The sequence below is a fragment of the Aphelocoma coerulescens genome, chromosome 1A (genome assembly GCF_041296385.1).
Source record: "Aphelocoma coerulescens isolate FSJ_1873_10779 chromosome 1A, UR_Acoe_1.0, whole genome shotgun sequence".
Taxonomy (NCBI): Eukaryota; Metazoa; Chordata; class Aves; order Passeriformes; family Corvidae; genus Aphelocoma; species Aphelocoma coerulescens.
The window spans coordinates 66626719-66642115 of record NC_091014.1 but is presented as its reverse complement, the minus strand read 5'-3'; the positions used below and the strand labels follow the sequence as shown (position 1 = coordinate 66642115).

General features: G+C 40.6%; 1 protein-coding gene across 2 annotated transcripts; it reads right to left on the bottom strand.

Annotated features, from left to right (window-relative positions):
- Window positions 1–15381, bottom strand: SAMM50 (SAMM50 sorting and assembly machinery component). 2 transcript variants are annotated; one of them, XM_069003381.1, is made up of 15 exons: window positions 15265–15381; window positions 13480–13590; window positions 11769–11870; window positions 11203–11290; window positions 10517–10623; window positions 8520–8650; window positions 8228–8315; window positions 7601–7729; window positions 6884–6955; window positions 5708–5794; window positions 4275–4345; window positions 3798–3865; window positions 2836–2982; window positions 1621–1762; window positions 1–454 (listed from the first exon to the last, which is right to left on the bottom strand). In XM_069003381.1, exons 1-15 carry the CDS (start codon window positions 15283–15285, stop codon window positions 409–411), a joined length of 1410 nt encoding a protein of 469 aa, XP_068859482.1. In that variant the 5' UTR covers window positions 15286–15381; the 3' UTR covers window positions 1–408. The 2 variants fall into 2 exon arrangements, with proteins under 2 accessions (XP_068859482.1, XP_068859481.1); XM_069003380.1 differs by lacking the exon at window positions 15265–15381 and having other exon boundaries at window positions 13480–13629.
- Window positions 15382–15397: the final 16 nt, after the last annotated feature.

Genomic DNA, 15397 nt, shown 5'->3' with positions numbered 1-15397 from the left:
TATATTCAAATCAAAACATTTTAATTCATTTAGAACCATTAAAAGATATCATTTTTGACTCGTAACAGCTTTTCTGGGGACTTGTGGTTGGAAGAAGGAAGGCTGTGCAGGCCAAAACTCTGATGATATGAGCAATATTCAAGAGCCAATATCTGACACAACTCTAATATTTCAAGTAAAAGCTGTAAGACAGACTCCTACGAACACTCTCCCATCTTTGATAAGAATCAGAGGTACAATGAACCTTTAGAGCATAATTATTTAATGTAGCTTCTTGTGGAGTCCAAGAGGTAAATCACTCAGCTGTGTGTCTGCATTTCAAGGAAAAAAGACCATTTTGAAGTATGTTATAGTCTTGATTTCATCTCCAGAGCACAATTTCATTTACTGATGTAAAATATTTCTGTATTATAGAAATCTTATTCCTGCTCCAAACTGAACACCATCACATATCCTGAAAAGAAACAAATAATAAACAGTGTAAGTGATACAAAAGGTACTGATGAAATTAAAATCAGCTCTCCCTATCCCCAAATTCCCAACGTTTTAGCAGACAAAGGCTTTTTTAAATAAATGTTCTGACAATCTGTCATCCGTATGGAGCCTTTGTATTTCCAAATAAAGCCCTAATTTTGAAATTGCTATTATACATTCACACTGCCCACAGAACCATAATCCTGCTCCTGTATGAAAGAATCTCACACAATACTCACAGACAAGAACAGGGCTCCTGAAGCTTTTTTTATTGCATACTGTAATATTTGCTTGATGCAGGAGAATTGCTTGCTAACAAATGAATTTGTTCTTCTCTTCTCTTTATCTGTAAACTTGTTTTCATTTTTCAAGCAAAGACATTAAACTATGTATTTATCAAAGACATCAAACGAGGTATTTATCCAATCATTTGGGTTTAGAAGGCTTAGGAAAACCCCACAAGCTGTTTCCCCACAAGAAATTAAGCTGCTGCACAGCTGTTCATACATTTCAACAGCTGCTCTCAAGTTTAATGAACTCTGACACTTGAGAAGCAAAGTCTTAACCCAGCTGTGAAACCAAGGTGGGTAAAGCAGGCTGGAAAAGCAGCACTGAGATGTCTTTGTTGGTATGGAATAAACAAAACCACAAAGCAGAGTTCTCTCTAAGAAAGCAGAACCTCTAAAGAAGTCAGTGTACCAAACCAACCTGTTGGAAGCTCCGCGGGACGAGGAGCTCGGGCCCCCGGTGGGGGGAGAGAGGAGCAGTCCAAACCAATATGGTTGATAAGAGCAAACTCCATTTATTAGCAGTCCAAAGGCACTTATATAGTATACCAGCGTGTTAGCTCCTAAGTGGCTTAACTTACCAAGACACATTTCTATTTCTACATAATTGGACTTACATTGGCAAGTCTCCACAGTCTTGTTATGATCAAAGGAATTCTGTGCCCATCTCCCTTGTTCACTCCCGGATGGCACAGCTGCAAGTTTTTCACTCCCTCTCTCTTTCTCAGGCCTGCTTGTTTTCTTCACACAGGGACTTTCCCATGGAAAGTGTCTCTCAAGACACAAGCCTAAAACTTCCAGGCCTATTGCTTGCACAGTTCTTTTATTGATCCCAATAATTCTATTTCCCAACACCAACCTGTCTCCAGCCTGTACTCCCATGGGGAAGCAGTAGTTGAGCTCCAGCCTGGCGATGTTTCCCAGGCGCAGCACGATTCCGGCGCCGTAGGACCAGCGGATGTACTCTGCCAGCCTCTGCAGGTGCGCCCTGGGACCGTCACCTGCAGGCAAACACCAAGGCATGAGAAGCAAAGCAAGAGAGCAGAACCAGAACCAAACTGCTGGGATTTTAGCTGGACTGCTGGCTGGTCTGTATGTCCCGCTGCAGGGTACCTACTAGCAAGAAGGAGGAAATGAGTATTAAAGATTTCGATGTCTTTACTGCTCCCTTCCAGTACTTGAAGGGAACTTGCAGGAATGATGGAGAGAGACCGTGGGCAAGGGCCTGGAGTGACAGGACAAGGGGGAATGGCTTCAGGCTGACAAGAGAGGAAGTTTAGATTGTGCATTAGGAAGAAATTCTTCCCTGTGAGGGCGGTGAGGCCCTGGCACAGGTTGCCCAGAGAAGCTGTGGCTGCCCCATCCCTGTCAGTGTCGAAGGCTCTGAACAACCTGGGATAGTGGAAGGTGTCCCTGCCCATGGCAGGGGGGAGAACAAGATGAGCTTTAAGGTCCCTTCCAACCCAAACCATTCTGGGACTCTATTCTATCATTTAGTGGGTCTCTACTATTTTAAAGTTGATTGAAGTATCTCCCTCCCATATGGATGTCACCTTTCTTACATCAAGTGAGGCAGACATCAAATATCACTATATTCTAAAATTGACTGAAATCATACTGAAAAGTCATACATTAATACCCTGAAATATATACTGGATAAAGTTAGGGATGGGAGGAAAAAAAGAGTCCCATCAGCTACCACAGCCTCATCTAATGCCACCACTTTTTCTTTAGTTCATCCCAGTAAACACCAGAACCTCACTAAAACATCATCTTTCATTCTCCCTTCAGAATGGTGTTAGATAGCAAGTGTTAATTACACATTGGTCTGCAAACATCACCAGTTCACAGACACTACCATGTTCTCTTTCCTACAAGTTGTGCTAGAATTTATGGAGTGAGCTAAATAAACTACTGCTAATCTGTCAAATATATAAGTTAAACACAGCAGGTTTTTGACAGGCACCAAAATACATGCAGTAAACCAAGTGCTTCTGAGTGAACAGACACAGAACAGCTCTCCTTTGTGCTTTTATATGAAGGCAAGAGGGGTTTTTATTCTGTTCAGTCTTACCATAGTTGAGATTGCAGAGATTTCCAGCATTAAGGAAGAAATGTGTTCGGAAAAGATCCCCAAAGCCTCCGCGGCCAGGCCGGAAAGGGAGAGGGGTGTAGAGATGCACCCCTCCAGCCCAGTAGGCTTCTCCTCCCAAATAATCACCTGTTCAGGCAAAATGTTGGAAAAAAGGCATTTACTGTGGAACATATTATAAGAATCACTTGTTAAAGGTACAAAAACACATCTGTAAGTTGTTTTACATTCCACTTTTACCCTTTACAACTCTTCCCATGGGCTTCTAACTCTCTCCAAACTTACTACTATTAGTTAAAAAAATTAGCACTTACACATTTCTATAAACCTTCCAAGGGAAGTGCATTTTTCTTCATTCCCTCACTAGAACAGCCTGAGGCATGCACCTACTCATGGTAGTTCAACAGAAGGACCTCCTGAACACCTCTGCAATACTTTCCTTGGTTTTAAAACTGAGAAATTGATACAATTGAACAATTCACTTCAAAATATAATGGATATTGAATCCACTGACAACAGCAGAGTAAGGAATAGAACTGAGGAAGCTCCTGGCTCTCCAAACACCTCTGTTGAGCAGATTATCTTTCCCCTAAGGTACCTGAACACAGGCTGTATCAAACAGAGACTTGCTATAACCACGTTTTGGGAATTTTTCCAGCTTGGAGGTTGATTACTAATTAAAATGACGCACTGGAAGTGTGCAAGTCTGAACACACACATAGTTTACAAAATTAGTAATTAATTATGGTTTAACTAAGAAGTACCTGGCTTTATCCCTTTGTGAACCAATCTGTAACAACAGATCAAAGCCATAACACTTCTCCGAGTACAGAATGAGTGTAATTATTTTCAGGTTATAGGGAGTTTAAGGACTCTCTGTGGCTCTCTGTCACCCACTAATATTTACAGTATTGTCAGAGGAGTGGGGTTTAAAAGTGTCAGACCTTCACTCTGGGGTCCAATGCTGTACATACTGAATCCACGCACACTTGTTGGTCCACCAAGGTAAAACCTAGTGAATACAGATAAATTTAATGTAATGCTTCACTCAAAGGTAACTTTGTAACAGGTTTAGTAATGTGATCTTTAAACACCAGCATTAGAAGGCAAAATTGGGTACAGAGTGAGCAGAATGACAATATGGCTTTGTGTCTGAATAAACCTATGCCTGCTACAGAATTTTGCAGGAGGTAGATACCATTTTGCAACCATAAATATGGGCAGGCAGAGCAACTACACAGCAAATTATAAATTTTTACCAGCCCAATATGAAAATGGCTTGAGTATGAACATGCAAGTATAGCTAACTAGAAACATTTTATTCTCCTCAGAACTACTACTGTTTCTCTCTTGTGCAGAGTGTTCTGTATACATTACCCGTGCTGACTGGAAAAAAACACCCAGCCATTTAAAAAACTTGCCTGTCAGCTATACTGGATGGCTTGTCTCCAATAGGTACCAGCATTCCGCCCCAGAGTGATGCTGAAACAACCTTTGGAGAGAAAAAGAAGTTATTAGTACTCATTCCTTAATTTCCCTGACAGTATGAGCTAGATTCCATCACCCAGTAACAGACAGAGCTCCCATCAGCCTCCCAGAGTTACAGCTGCTCACACCCCGTGGATATCACAGCCTGTATGTTGGATTTTCAACAGATTTTCAGGAAACTCTTGATGGTTGCTGCCCTCTTTCTTTCATGCAGTGCTGTGCCTTGAAAAAGTCAATACAGCACATTTGAACCAGATGTTACTTCCACAATAGCTTAAGGGAGCACTCAACCTCATCCAGCACCTCTTTTCTTGAGAAATTTCATCTCTCAAAGTAAGACAACACTGCTGCCACCAATTATTCCTGGCAATTTGAAACCCACAGGAGACTAAGTCCAACAAGCAGCTGCCAAAAATGTACAATGATGACCTGTCTGTAAATTAGCCTTATAATTAAATGAAACCACCTTCTGCAACTCACTATACTGACATCAAATAAACATAGAGTTACTCTTTATCTATAAAAAGTAATTCTTGCTACTCAAATCACTGTAAAAAAATAGATTTAATCATTTGCTTGCTGCCTGTGTAGAAGTACTACTGCCAGACAGTGAGATCTATTGTCAATAACTTTGGGATGCAAATTATTGTAACCCGATTTTTAAATCTTCATGATGGAAGTCGCTGTTTAATTCCCCATTCAGCTCTGAGAGGAATTTATTGCACTATCTCCATGTGATAAAAAACTTCTAAATACAGTTAGAAATATTGCTGGGATATTCTGAAATTATTATTTCAGTTTTCAATATTTCAATTCAAAACCCTATTTCCACCTAAGTCTATGCTGTTGAAATCAGTCTTCCTATTTTTTCCCAGTAACTTTACACACAAGACGTAATTACATGCTATGAAAACAAGAGCATGTAAGATGAATAGTTGTATATTTATAATTCCAATTAAAATGAAAACTAAATGAAGATTATTCTGAATATTCATGAAGGTTTCAAAACTTTTAAGTTTTTAAAAAACTTCCAAAGTTTTTGAAAAATCCCTTCTAAGAAAGACCACAAAGAACAGACATGGCCAACATCACTTCTGGAAGGAAAATCATTCTTGTGGTTAACTGTGCAACAAGTTCTCTCCAAAATTCCCACTTTTCAAGTGACTTTGCACAGCAGGAACATAAAGATAAAAATAAATGTAGTCCATATTCCAAAAAAACAAAATCAAGTTATCTACTCCAGCCACTTTTCATGATCTTTTCCTAATCCAGAGTGAAAAATAATCCTTATATTAAACCTAAGAGATAGGTTTAATAGCTTCAGATAAACTTCAGGTCAATTACTAAAATATCTTAAAAAAATTACCGAATCCCAGAGAAGTTGCTTATTGAACTGAAATTCAAAATCCTCTTTCAGAAAGCTCACATCTCCACCTGTATAGCCAGCCAACTCCTGCAAAGACATACATTTATGAAAGTTGCAACAGATATTACATGGTTCTTCCCTTTAAAAGTTCAGCATGTCTGCATCACCACAGGCAGTGGTTTTTTTTACAAGAAATACAGGAATACTGGCGTGAGGAGGCAGATGAATTTTGAACCAAGGCATGTATGAACCTCAGAATAATGAGCTGCATTTTTTTCTTTTCCAAATATTAAACCAAACTATTGCTTTCCAAGCCATTTTGTAAATGAAGGCAAGATAGAATGGAGCTGGAAAATTCAGCATCCAAAATCAAGACTGTATTTCTCTAGACCTGAGAAGGTTTCATGTGGTGAAGAAGGGCTGAAGAACCAGACAGCTGCATGACACAATGTGTTATTTTCAGCTCCCATGAAGTGATTGAACTAACTCAGTGTTAGAGGCAGGATCTAACAAATGACACATTACCTAAACCCTGAATTACAACCACTTTTCTCACTCACAACAGTTCACTGTTGCTTACAGTAGCACTTTTACTTCCAGTGGCATTTCAAATCTGCCTCTAAAGCACTAGAGAAATTAATGCTTCTGAAGTATTACCCATACAGCAGAAAAGCCAGCTTTTACAAAGGCACTGACTGTAACAGGCATTTTCTGTGCCAAAATAATACATGCATATATCTTGGAGAGTTATTTTTACCAGTCTTTCATTTTTAGTTCTCAGACTTACAAATTTTGTAAGTAGCAACAGGACTACAGCCTGGCAATCTGTGCATGACAGTGTTAAAAAAGAAGGGCTAATTAATACCCACTGAAAGTGTAGTGCAAATACTGCCAGGGATAGTGTCTCTCAGGTAATAAATAATTTAATGCTGGTGGAGAGGTTGTGCTCTTTGACCAATGGCACACAAATGAAAATTTGCCACCATAAGAAAAGTTTCATGATTTTGAAAGGCACACTCGGTAAATAGAAAATGTAATTACCGCTCCTCATTGTCTCCTAGTCAATTTTAGACTAACTTCTAACTTTAGACATTTTTAACATGAGCAGCAATTAGATAAATTAAGACTCAAACACACAGATAAAACCCAGTAATAGCACAAGTGATTTAAAGCTACCTGATTAATTTTCAGCAAAGCACCTCGTTTTGGCAAGATTGAGGAGTTCCGAGAATCAATTACCATGGCATGCTGAGGAGAACAAAAAAACTGGGTTTAGCTTCTTGTATCTGTTGAATACCTCAGAGTGACATTACCATTTTCCTTCAAAAAATGTGCAAACAGTGGAAAACAACAGCTCCAGCTAAGATTGGTGGAGCTTCATGGATTTGGGAACAATATCCCTACAGGCTGGCTTTGACATTTATGGGCCACATGAAATGCATATGTTTGTATCTTCTGCCCATGGCATGCACCAGAAACAGAGCAGCAGCCCAGCTGCAAACCACCCATCTGCAAAGAGCTGATCTCCGACAATTTGTAAGCTACAAGTGAAAGATGGCAAGTGACCAGAAACTGGGAGAGGGGAGAATGTTTACAAAAGGCTTAGGATGAGGAAGTTTACTCTTCCTGTCTACTACAAAACAAGGCAATTCTGCAAAAAGAGATGGCAGGTGAGACAGAGGGAGAACAAGCCAAAGCCCAACAGTCAACTATGATTCCCTGTTCTCCCTAGGGGCCTCCTGGATTACTCAGTGGCAATCACCAAACACAGCAAAAGATGTTTGAAGGAAAACACATTCCCTCCAAAGACAAAAAGCTCCTTTGGTATCACTCCTAAGTATGAGATGACTCAAAGCCATGAGTTTTTAAAAAATTATTATGAGAAAGCCTTACAGAGAGAGAAGATTTCAGAGAGTGTCCACTTTCCTCTCGAACAGAAAAGGATGCTGTTCTAGCAAGGCAGCCAAGCTCTCTCCATACACCCTCCCACTTCAGTGTGTGGGTGGTCTTCCAGATGGGAAACTACAATAAAGAATTGAGTAAGTCATGAAAACAATTGCTACAAAATTAAAACAAGTATTTTTTTATATTTGAGTCTATGGCTTTCTTCCCAAACTTCTTGAAACAAAGAGAAACCCTTTTCCATTTCAGAGTGATGCTAATTCTGCTCCAGCCAAGAGAGTTAGATGCACACTAATTAATCCATTCCAAATGAAAAATAACTTGAATTGGGCTGATACAGTAAGCTAAGCCACCAGCTGCCTCTCTGAAATGATAATTAAAAAAAAAAAAGAAGAAGAAAAACATGCTGGCATTTTTATATGGCCAAAATGAGATTGAATTGTAACAAAAAGTCTAAGATGCACAACCTCTGTCATTTTCAAATCACTGACCTCTTTCAAATAAAGAGAAGTCAGCTCTGTGCATGAGTGATTCCATCACTCAAAAAGTAAACCAAGTATGTGCAAGAGCTCAACTGAAATGTGTATGAAGCATGTGTTACACTTGCGCTACACTCACATTAAATTCTGTTGATACTCCTCTGTCTGTTTCTCGAAGAGAGCTCCAAGGGAACTGTCCAGTTACTTTGTACACATTAACTGAAAAACTGAAACACAACATTACTGGCAGGTTTGAAGGGGAAATATTTAAGGTAGAGCTTTGAATAATCACAAAAACTTAAGAAACCATCTCTGCTACATCATTATCAGATCCTCAGGAAAGAATAAATGTAATTATTACTCAATGAAAGATCTTATTAATTGTTTTATATTCCTCCACTAAAAAAAGTAGTGAAAAATGCATCCCCTACTTTCTTTCAAAGTTTCCAGGCTGTGGTTTGAAGAAGGACAGGCCATATGAAGTTTCCTTTGTTCCATAGGAGAACTGGAAGGTCACCTTTTCTGCACGTCCAAAGAGATTTGGGAGCTTGAGCCCCAGCACCTACAGAAAATTAAAAAAAAAACCCAACAAAAAACCAAAACACTAGACAAACAAACAAAAAACTCCCCACATGGTAACATTTTATATAGTTTGCTGTCTTGCATCTTAATCATATGCTGAAAACAAGAACATTATGAGAATTAGAAATTAAGGCATTTAAAAATACTTGTAACTGAATATGTTTTTTTCTCAGTTAGATTTCTCTTTGCACTGGCAGCAAAAGCCAACAGTGCAAGTTACAGTCAAACATCCAACTTTTATTGCTGTTTAGTAGCTGCTGACTTAATCTGCACTCTACTGGGCCATCAGTACTGACATTACTTCAAGCAAAATCTCCAAGCCTGTCTCAAAGCCCTGGGGAACAAATCTTTGGCACAACAAGCAGCTGCTCTGCAACTGCAGACTCTCACACTGATCCTCAGCAAAAACTCCTGTCAGGGAGGGCTCATCAGAACCAGAACAAGGGAAAACTATCACTATGGAGACACTCCCTGTAGTTTTGTTTTGAGTAACAAAATCCTTCTGAAACCAGACCTGATGGTGATGCAACACACCTCTACAATTCTCCAGAAACTACTGAAACACTTTTGCCTATTCTGACACAAATCCCTTGCATCTTCCAGGCAGTTCTCAGCCCTCTGGCAGAAAAGAGCAGGTTTCCTCCAAACACAGACACTAGCACTGTACTATTGTTGTGTATTATTCTATTGGAAAAGAATATTAAAAAGCTCCCAAATCCTGACTGCCTTTGTCTGACAGGTGTTGGAAGCAAATCAGTAACCTGAGCTTTGTCATGATGGTTATTACACCATAAACAGAAAAGGCTTTTAGTGTGAAGTACTAGATGTATAAGCTTCAGATGAATGTAAAGGATTAGAATAAATAAATCTATTCAACCCTTAAGGAAACATAATCTGTGTTGCAATACCAGTGTATACAAGTCATGTTTTTATAGCATTCACAAGTTTTACTTCTCTGTGATAAATTAAGCAGCTGAGCACAAAAAGAGAAACCCAAGTAGCTTTCAGTCAGTTTTGAGCAGCACTGGAGGCAACAGGTAGGATTCCCTGCTGGCTTCATTCAGGCCACAATACCCTGGACCTGGCTCCAGGCAGTGGAGCTGCATAAGCAGCTCTCAACTCACTTATTTCCAATTCTCCTTGCACATGCAAAACACCGTCACCTGAGTCAGGCAGGATCTTATCCAGGTTAAAAATACCCCTAAGAGGAAAAGGATGAGTCCCTTGATCTGGCTTATCAACCAGTCCCAGGCACAGCTGCCCTGTGCAAGTGAGAAGGCAGAAAGGGTGCAGCATGAGCACCTGAAAGCACAATCTGCTCACAGCAGCACTTCTGGTAAAAGCACATTCACAGAGCAGCAGTACAGCTGGTACTTCCTGTGGCAATTGGTCAATACTGTTCACACAAGATTTTAATCTGATGCATCCTTAATTAAGTTATACGAAAGGAAGTTTCAAAGTTTGTATAATTCATGAAAACCTTGTGTTCTACAGCACAGAATAACTGATACTGGGCTAAAAGAGAAAAATAAGAACAATTTCTAAGTCAAATATAAAGCATTTTGACTGAGAAGAAAAGTACATCTCATAGAAATGAAATGCCCAATTCCTTACTAATCTCTCCAGTAGATAAAATATCTTAAAAACTTACCATGCTGAGTTGGAAGCTACAGCATTCTCCCCTAGCTCAAAATAGGCTTTTGCTGAATGAAAGCCTGACACAAAGGCCTCACAAAGTCTTAGTAAGGCTGGATCAAGACTGGATCACCAAATCCCTTGCTAGGTTTGAAACTGAAAGTAAGAGGAATATCAAAAGGCATTACTAATAATTTGAAATAATCCATACCATGCTGCCTTCATTGTTGCCAACCATGGTGTTATAGCTCCCAGTTAACCTTCTCAATTCTGTTACCTCAAAGGTCACATCTAAACCATTCGGAAGGGCATCATCTCCTAGAGAAACAAACAAAATGCATGTTATCTCTAAAGAGTTATTTGAAAAACTGCAGACAGAAGATTACTTGAATTATTTGAAAACTGTTTGAGTTAAGGCATAATAAAAGTCCACATTACAAAGTGGCATGGCTTGAGAAAAGGAGGTTTCTTGGATATGAGTGCAGAATTTGGTTTAATCATAGGATGACTGGCTTTAATCATTTCATGGCAATGTGATGTGCAATACAAGTACAGGACACATCTTCAAGCTTTCCCTCACATGGTCCTTTGAACTGTGGATTAAGGAATGCTTACTGTAATTATTTTAGTGCTGAAAATTCACTCATGGACAAGCAATCTTCAAATACAGGTACACATATATGCAAACACAGGCAAATAGATCTTCTTCATAAGGACAACTGACATAAACACATTTGTATCCACAGCACACCCATGTGTTTATCTAAACTATATAAAGGTATATACAAGACTAAGTTACATACACAAAAAAATGTCCAGCCTCTTACACAGGGAAATATATATATATTACAGGTAATATATGAGAAAAGAGGTGAGGATTAATGAGGGAATACACACCTTGACAGGTATCAATCAGAACATCCACCTGTCTAAAGATTCCGAGACGAAGCAACTTCTCACGAGCTTCATGTGATTTTCTCATCACCTAGAGGATGAGAAAAGTAGCTCAGTCATAGAATCAGAGGATGTTTGGGTTGGAAGGGACTTTCAAGGTCATCTAGTCCCTTTGAGTCTTTCAGGTTAACAAAAAATAACGAGGATAAATTAGTTAAAATGCAGGTAAGTTGTAAAATATTCACAGATTTTGTATATAAAGATACATATGTGCACCTTCAAAACAGAACACAACCACTTTAGCACTTGCATCTGCAGAAATAAATTAAACCCAGAGCATCTGGCTCAATACCTTCATATCTTTCGTTAGTTTGCTTCCTAATTACTTTAATAGTGGAAGCACTTATTCAAATAGGTTCCAGTAATTACAACTTATTTAGGGGGCCCCTGTTCTTGGCAAAACTTGACAGTTGCCCCAGGTCTGAATGGAGTGGCCCAAAGCAGCAAAAGAATAGAGAAAAAATTTTAATCAATTTTCAAACAGCAGGTCTGATATTCACAACACTTACATCAATGAGATTTTTAGCCTTGAAAACATCAGAGATTTCATACATGATGATGTCATCTTTGGTCCTTCCAAGTCCATCGAAGTGCACATGCTGAACCACCACCTAAACACAACAAATGTGTACACACAAGTATTGAATTTGCAGCTAATAATGAGGATCAAGGTCACCAATGCACAAAAATTATCATGAGAAACCCTGATGATTCCTAGGGCCAATTCCTGCCAACCTACATTATCAGAAATCAGTGCTATCTATGATTCTGGGATGTTGCTCCCATAACACAAAAATGAATGAAAAGAGAACTCTAACACCAAAGCTAACACTGGTTGTAGCAGAAGAAATCCTGACAGATTGCAGCTGCTGGGATTTTAGTTGTAAATGTTGTATAGACAAAGAAGCAACTGCAGAAATCACATAAGTATTAAGTACATAAGATAAAATACGTAGTTAGTTGTAGTTGTTTGCTACTTCTTTTATCAGCTATACAGAAACAAAGAATTAAAAGAAGAAAATCAAACACCAAACCAGTGTACAAGCCACAAATATTTAAACTCTATTAACATCATCACTACCACAGAAGCAGTGCAGTTTCAAATGCAGATGAAGAACACTCCCATTATGAGGTTTTATGCTTTCATCTTGATACATAATCAACTGACACAATTTTATTGTAAAAACCACAGCACACTCTATGCTACCTGGTACAAATGGACTACAGCGATTGCATTTCCCTTATTTTTCCAACCTTTTCAGTGAATTTTAATTTTAGGGGTAAATGTCAAAAAATATCTGCTTCAAAGTGTTGTCAAGGATTTACCAGGCTGCCCAGGCCAGTGAAGACCCCTGGGGGGATTAAAAACCATGTGGATGTGGCACTTGGGACATGGTTTAATGCTGGACTTGGCAGTCCTGGGTTAACAGTTAAGACTCAGTGATCTCAGAGGTCTTTTCCAATCTAAACAATTCTATGATTCTATACCAGAGTTTGTAAAAGAGACTATACAGATTATACTACCTCTGTCATAAATACCTGCATGACTCTATGTATTCATGTACAATAAAACAGCAAAATAACAGCAACCTATTACTACCCATTGTGTAAAAAAAAGCCTATCAGCACATGTACATAATGAACTAGACAAAACCCAACTCTTATTCACCAACCTTTAAGTGAGGATGAACAACACCAAGGAAAATTTTAATTAAAAAATAAGATAACATGGTAACTCACCCCTCTAGTATGACTAAATACACTATGGGCCAAGCCACACATGCTCTTGCATGTAAATTACATATTTAAAAAGTGACCATCCTCTGCTGGAGTCAGTATTTCCCTCAGTGACATAACTGATGTAGTGGCATTTTCCCCTAACCTGGCTAATGCTGCACTTGAGCAGGTGAAGGGCAGGTGCTTGCTCTACTCCTAAGCAGGAGTGGAAATCTCCTATGAGAGGGAGAGCAGCAGCATCTGCAAACAGGTTTATTAGCTCAAAGCTGAATTTCAGTGACAACTCCTGTGGTAGGGATAGAAGAAATGGATAAAAGAACAGGAACCAGATAGCAGCAGATGAATCTCACAGTACTAAGTATAATTCTTTCACATCTCAAATCATAGCTTAGAAAGTTGCCCTAGGAAAAACAAGAAAGAAAGGGTGCCAAGGCATTTATTTCTCTCCACAAAAAAAAATCAGGATGTTGTTCAGGCACTTACATCTTTGTTTTCAAGTATTTCCTGCTTGGTCTCAGGTTCAACTTCAACCAGTTCAGCTTCCTCTCCCAAGGCACCAAAGTCTGGCCCAGCCATTGGAAGAGGCTCCAAACTCTGAAAGCATAAAAGAAAACTGCATTGAATAGGGTACATGGATCTGTGATTTGTGCCTTTTGTCAATGAAAAAAACCCCAGTGTTCTCACCAAATCCTAAGGGAAAAAAGCAAAAGAGAACTAAAATGAAAGAAATTACCAGAACACTTGACACCTACCTGCTTGCTGAAATTTTTAATGAAAGCTAAATAGCTTCCACACGGAATGATTTCTGAAAAATACTCTGCATTCTTCCAAAAAACAGCCTTAACTTTCAAGACAAGCTTCCTGTGCAAAAGATGAATTCCACGTTCTTAAAAAAAAATCTAAAAAAATCAGGCTGTCGCTTCTCTGGTTTGGGTTTGAGGAGGCAGAAGAGTATGAATGTCGAGCAATAAAATAAAAAGGGTTTTCTCAGAACATTAGTTTGCTTTGCATGTGTTTATTTGTCTTTATATTTCAATATTTCTTTTAGAGGTAACTTTTCAAATAAGGCTCAAGAACCTCAGGCTCTGACTATCAGAGCCAAACACTTCAATCAAACACAACATAGCTTTATTTATTGTACCTGGAAGAGTCTTAAAATAAGACATATCAGAATAGCTGCTTTCCTGAATAGTAAATTGCTGTTGCATATCAAAATCCAGAAGCTTCACAAAGTTCAGACAAGTGTGAAACACTCTGTATCCACACAATGCTGTCTAGCAGTTCACACTACAGATGGACACAAACCACTAAAAATTTTGCATCATTAGTCACAATATTTATACACTCTGGAACCAGCTCCCTTCAGCAGCTGTTCTTCAGCCTTAAAATGGAACACTTAGACCTTTAAGTTTCTTCTTCAAGCACTGGTTTGTGTATCTGTTCACCCTGATTTCAGACATGTGAGGCCTCACAGCCCTCTCCAAGCAATGCAACTCTCCAGCCTCCACTTCTCACCAGGGGCAGCTTCCCTTTGCATTGTGCTTTTTCAGCTGCTTGGGTTTGGGTTTTGTTTGAGTGGGGTTTTTATTTTTCTGTTTTCATTTCCACAGTCTCATTCTTGCCAGCCCACCCCCCTGGGGAAGTCAGCTCTGGAAATGCCACGGGAAAGACCTGAAAAAGACCTAGGTTTTCTAATACGAAGAAGTTTTTTACTGAGCAGGAATTTTTTCTCTGTTGTGAGGGTGCTGAGGCCCTGGCACAGGCTGCCCAGAGCAGCTGTGGCTGCCCCATCCCTGGAAGCGTCAAGGCCAGGCTGGATGGGGCTTGGAGCAGCGTGGGATAGTGGAAGGTGCCCCTGCTGATGGCAGGGGGGACGAGTGACCAGATGATCTTAAATGTCCCTTCCAAGCCGCCAGTATCTGTGATTCCATACAAGACCCAGAAGTGAGCTGGGAAGGGAAGGCGCCTCCGAGAACCGGGACGGGCTCCGACCCATTCTCCCTGCGCCGGCCCGGCTGTGCCGGAAGCTCCGAGAACCCGGAGCTGCTGAGGCGGGGCACGGCCCCCGATCACGGCCCCCGATCACGGCCGCCGATCACGGCCCCCGACCACGGCCCCCGACCACGGCCCCGGCCGCGCTGTGTCCGGCCCGAAGGTCGCGGCGGGGAGCGCTCGGCCGTGCGACCTTCGGGCGGCCCCGGGGCGGGTGCCCGGGTCCCACCCCCGGCGGGCCCCGCCCCGGCGGATCCCCAGGGCCCCAGCGCTCACCCGAGCGTGCACAGTGCCCATGGCGGCGGCGGCGGCGCGGGCGCGGCCTCGGTGGCTCCGGCGGGCTCGGGGCGCTCAGGGCCGCGGCACGGGGGCGGCCATGACAGGCGGCCCCGCCGGCGCCCATTGGCCG

Excerpts from the sequence above, each read along its gene's own strand:
- SAMM50 (XM_069003380.1), bottom strand. The coding sequence starts at position 13,629 with ATGTACCCTATTCAATGCAGTTTTCTTTTATGCTTTCAGAGTTTGGAG. Across the intron at positions 5,795-6,883 it reads CTTTGCTGAAAATTAATCAG|GAGTTGGCTGGCTATACAGG; the intron begins GTAGCTTTAAAT and ends ATGTCTTTGCAG. Across the intron at positions 2,983-3,797 it reads CATTGGACCCCAGAGTGAAG|GTGATTATTTGGGAGGAGAA; the intron begins GTCTGACACTTT and ends TTGCCTGAACAG.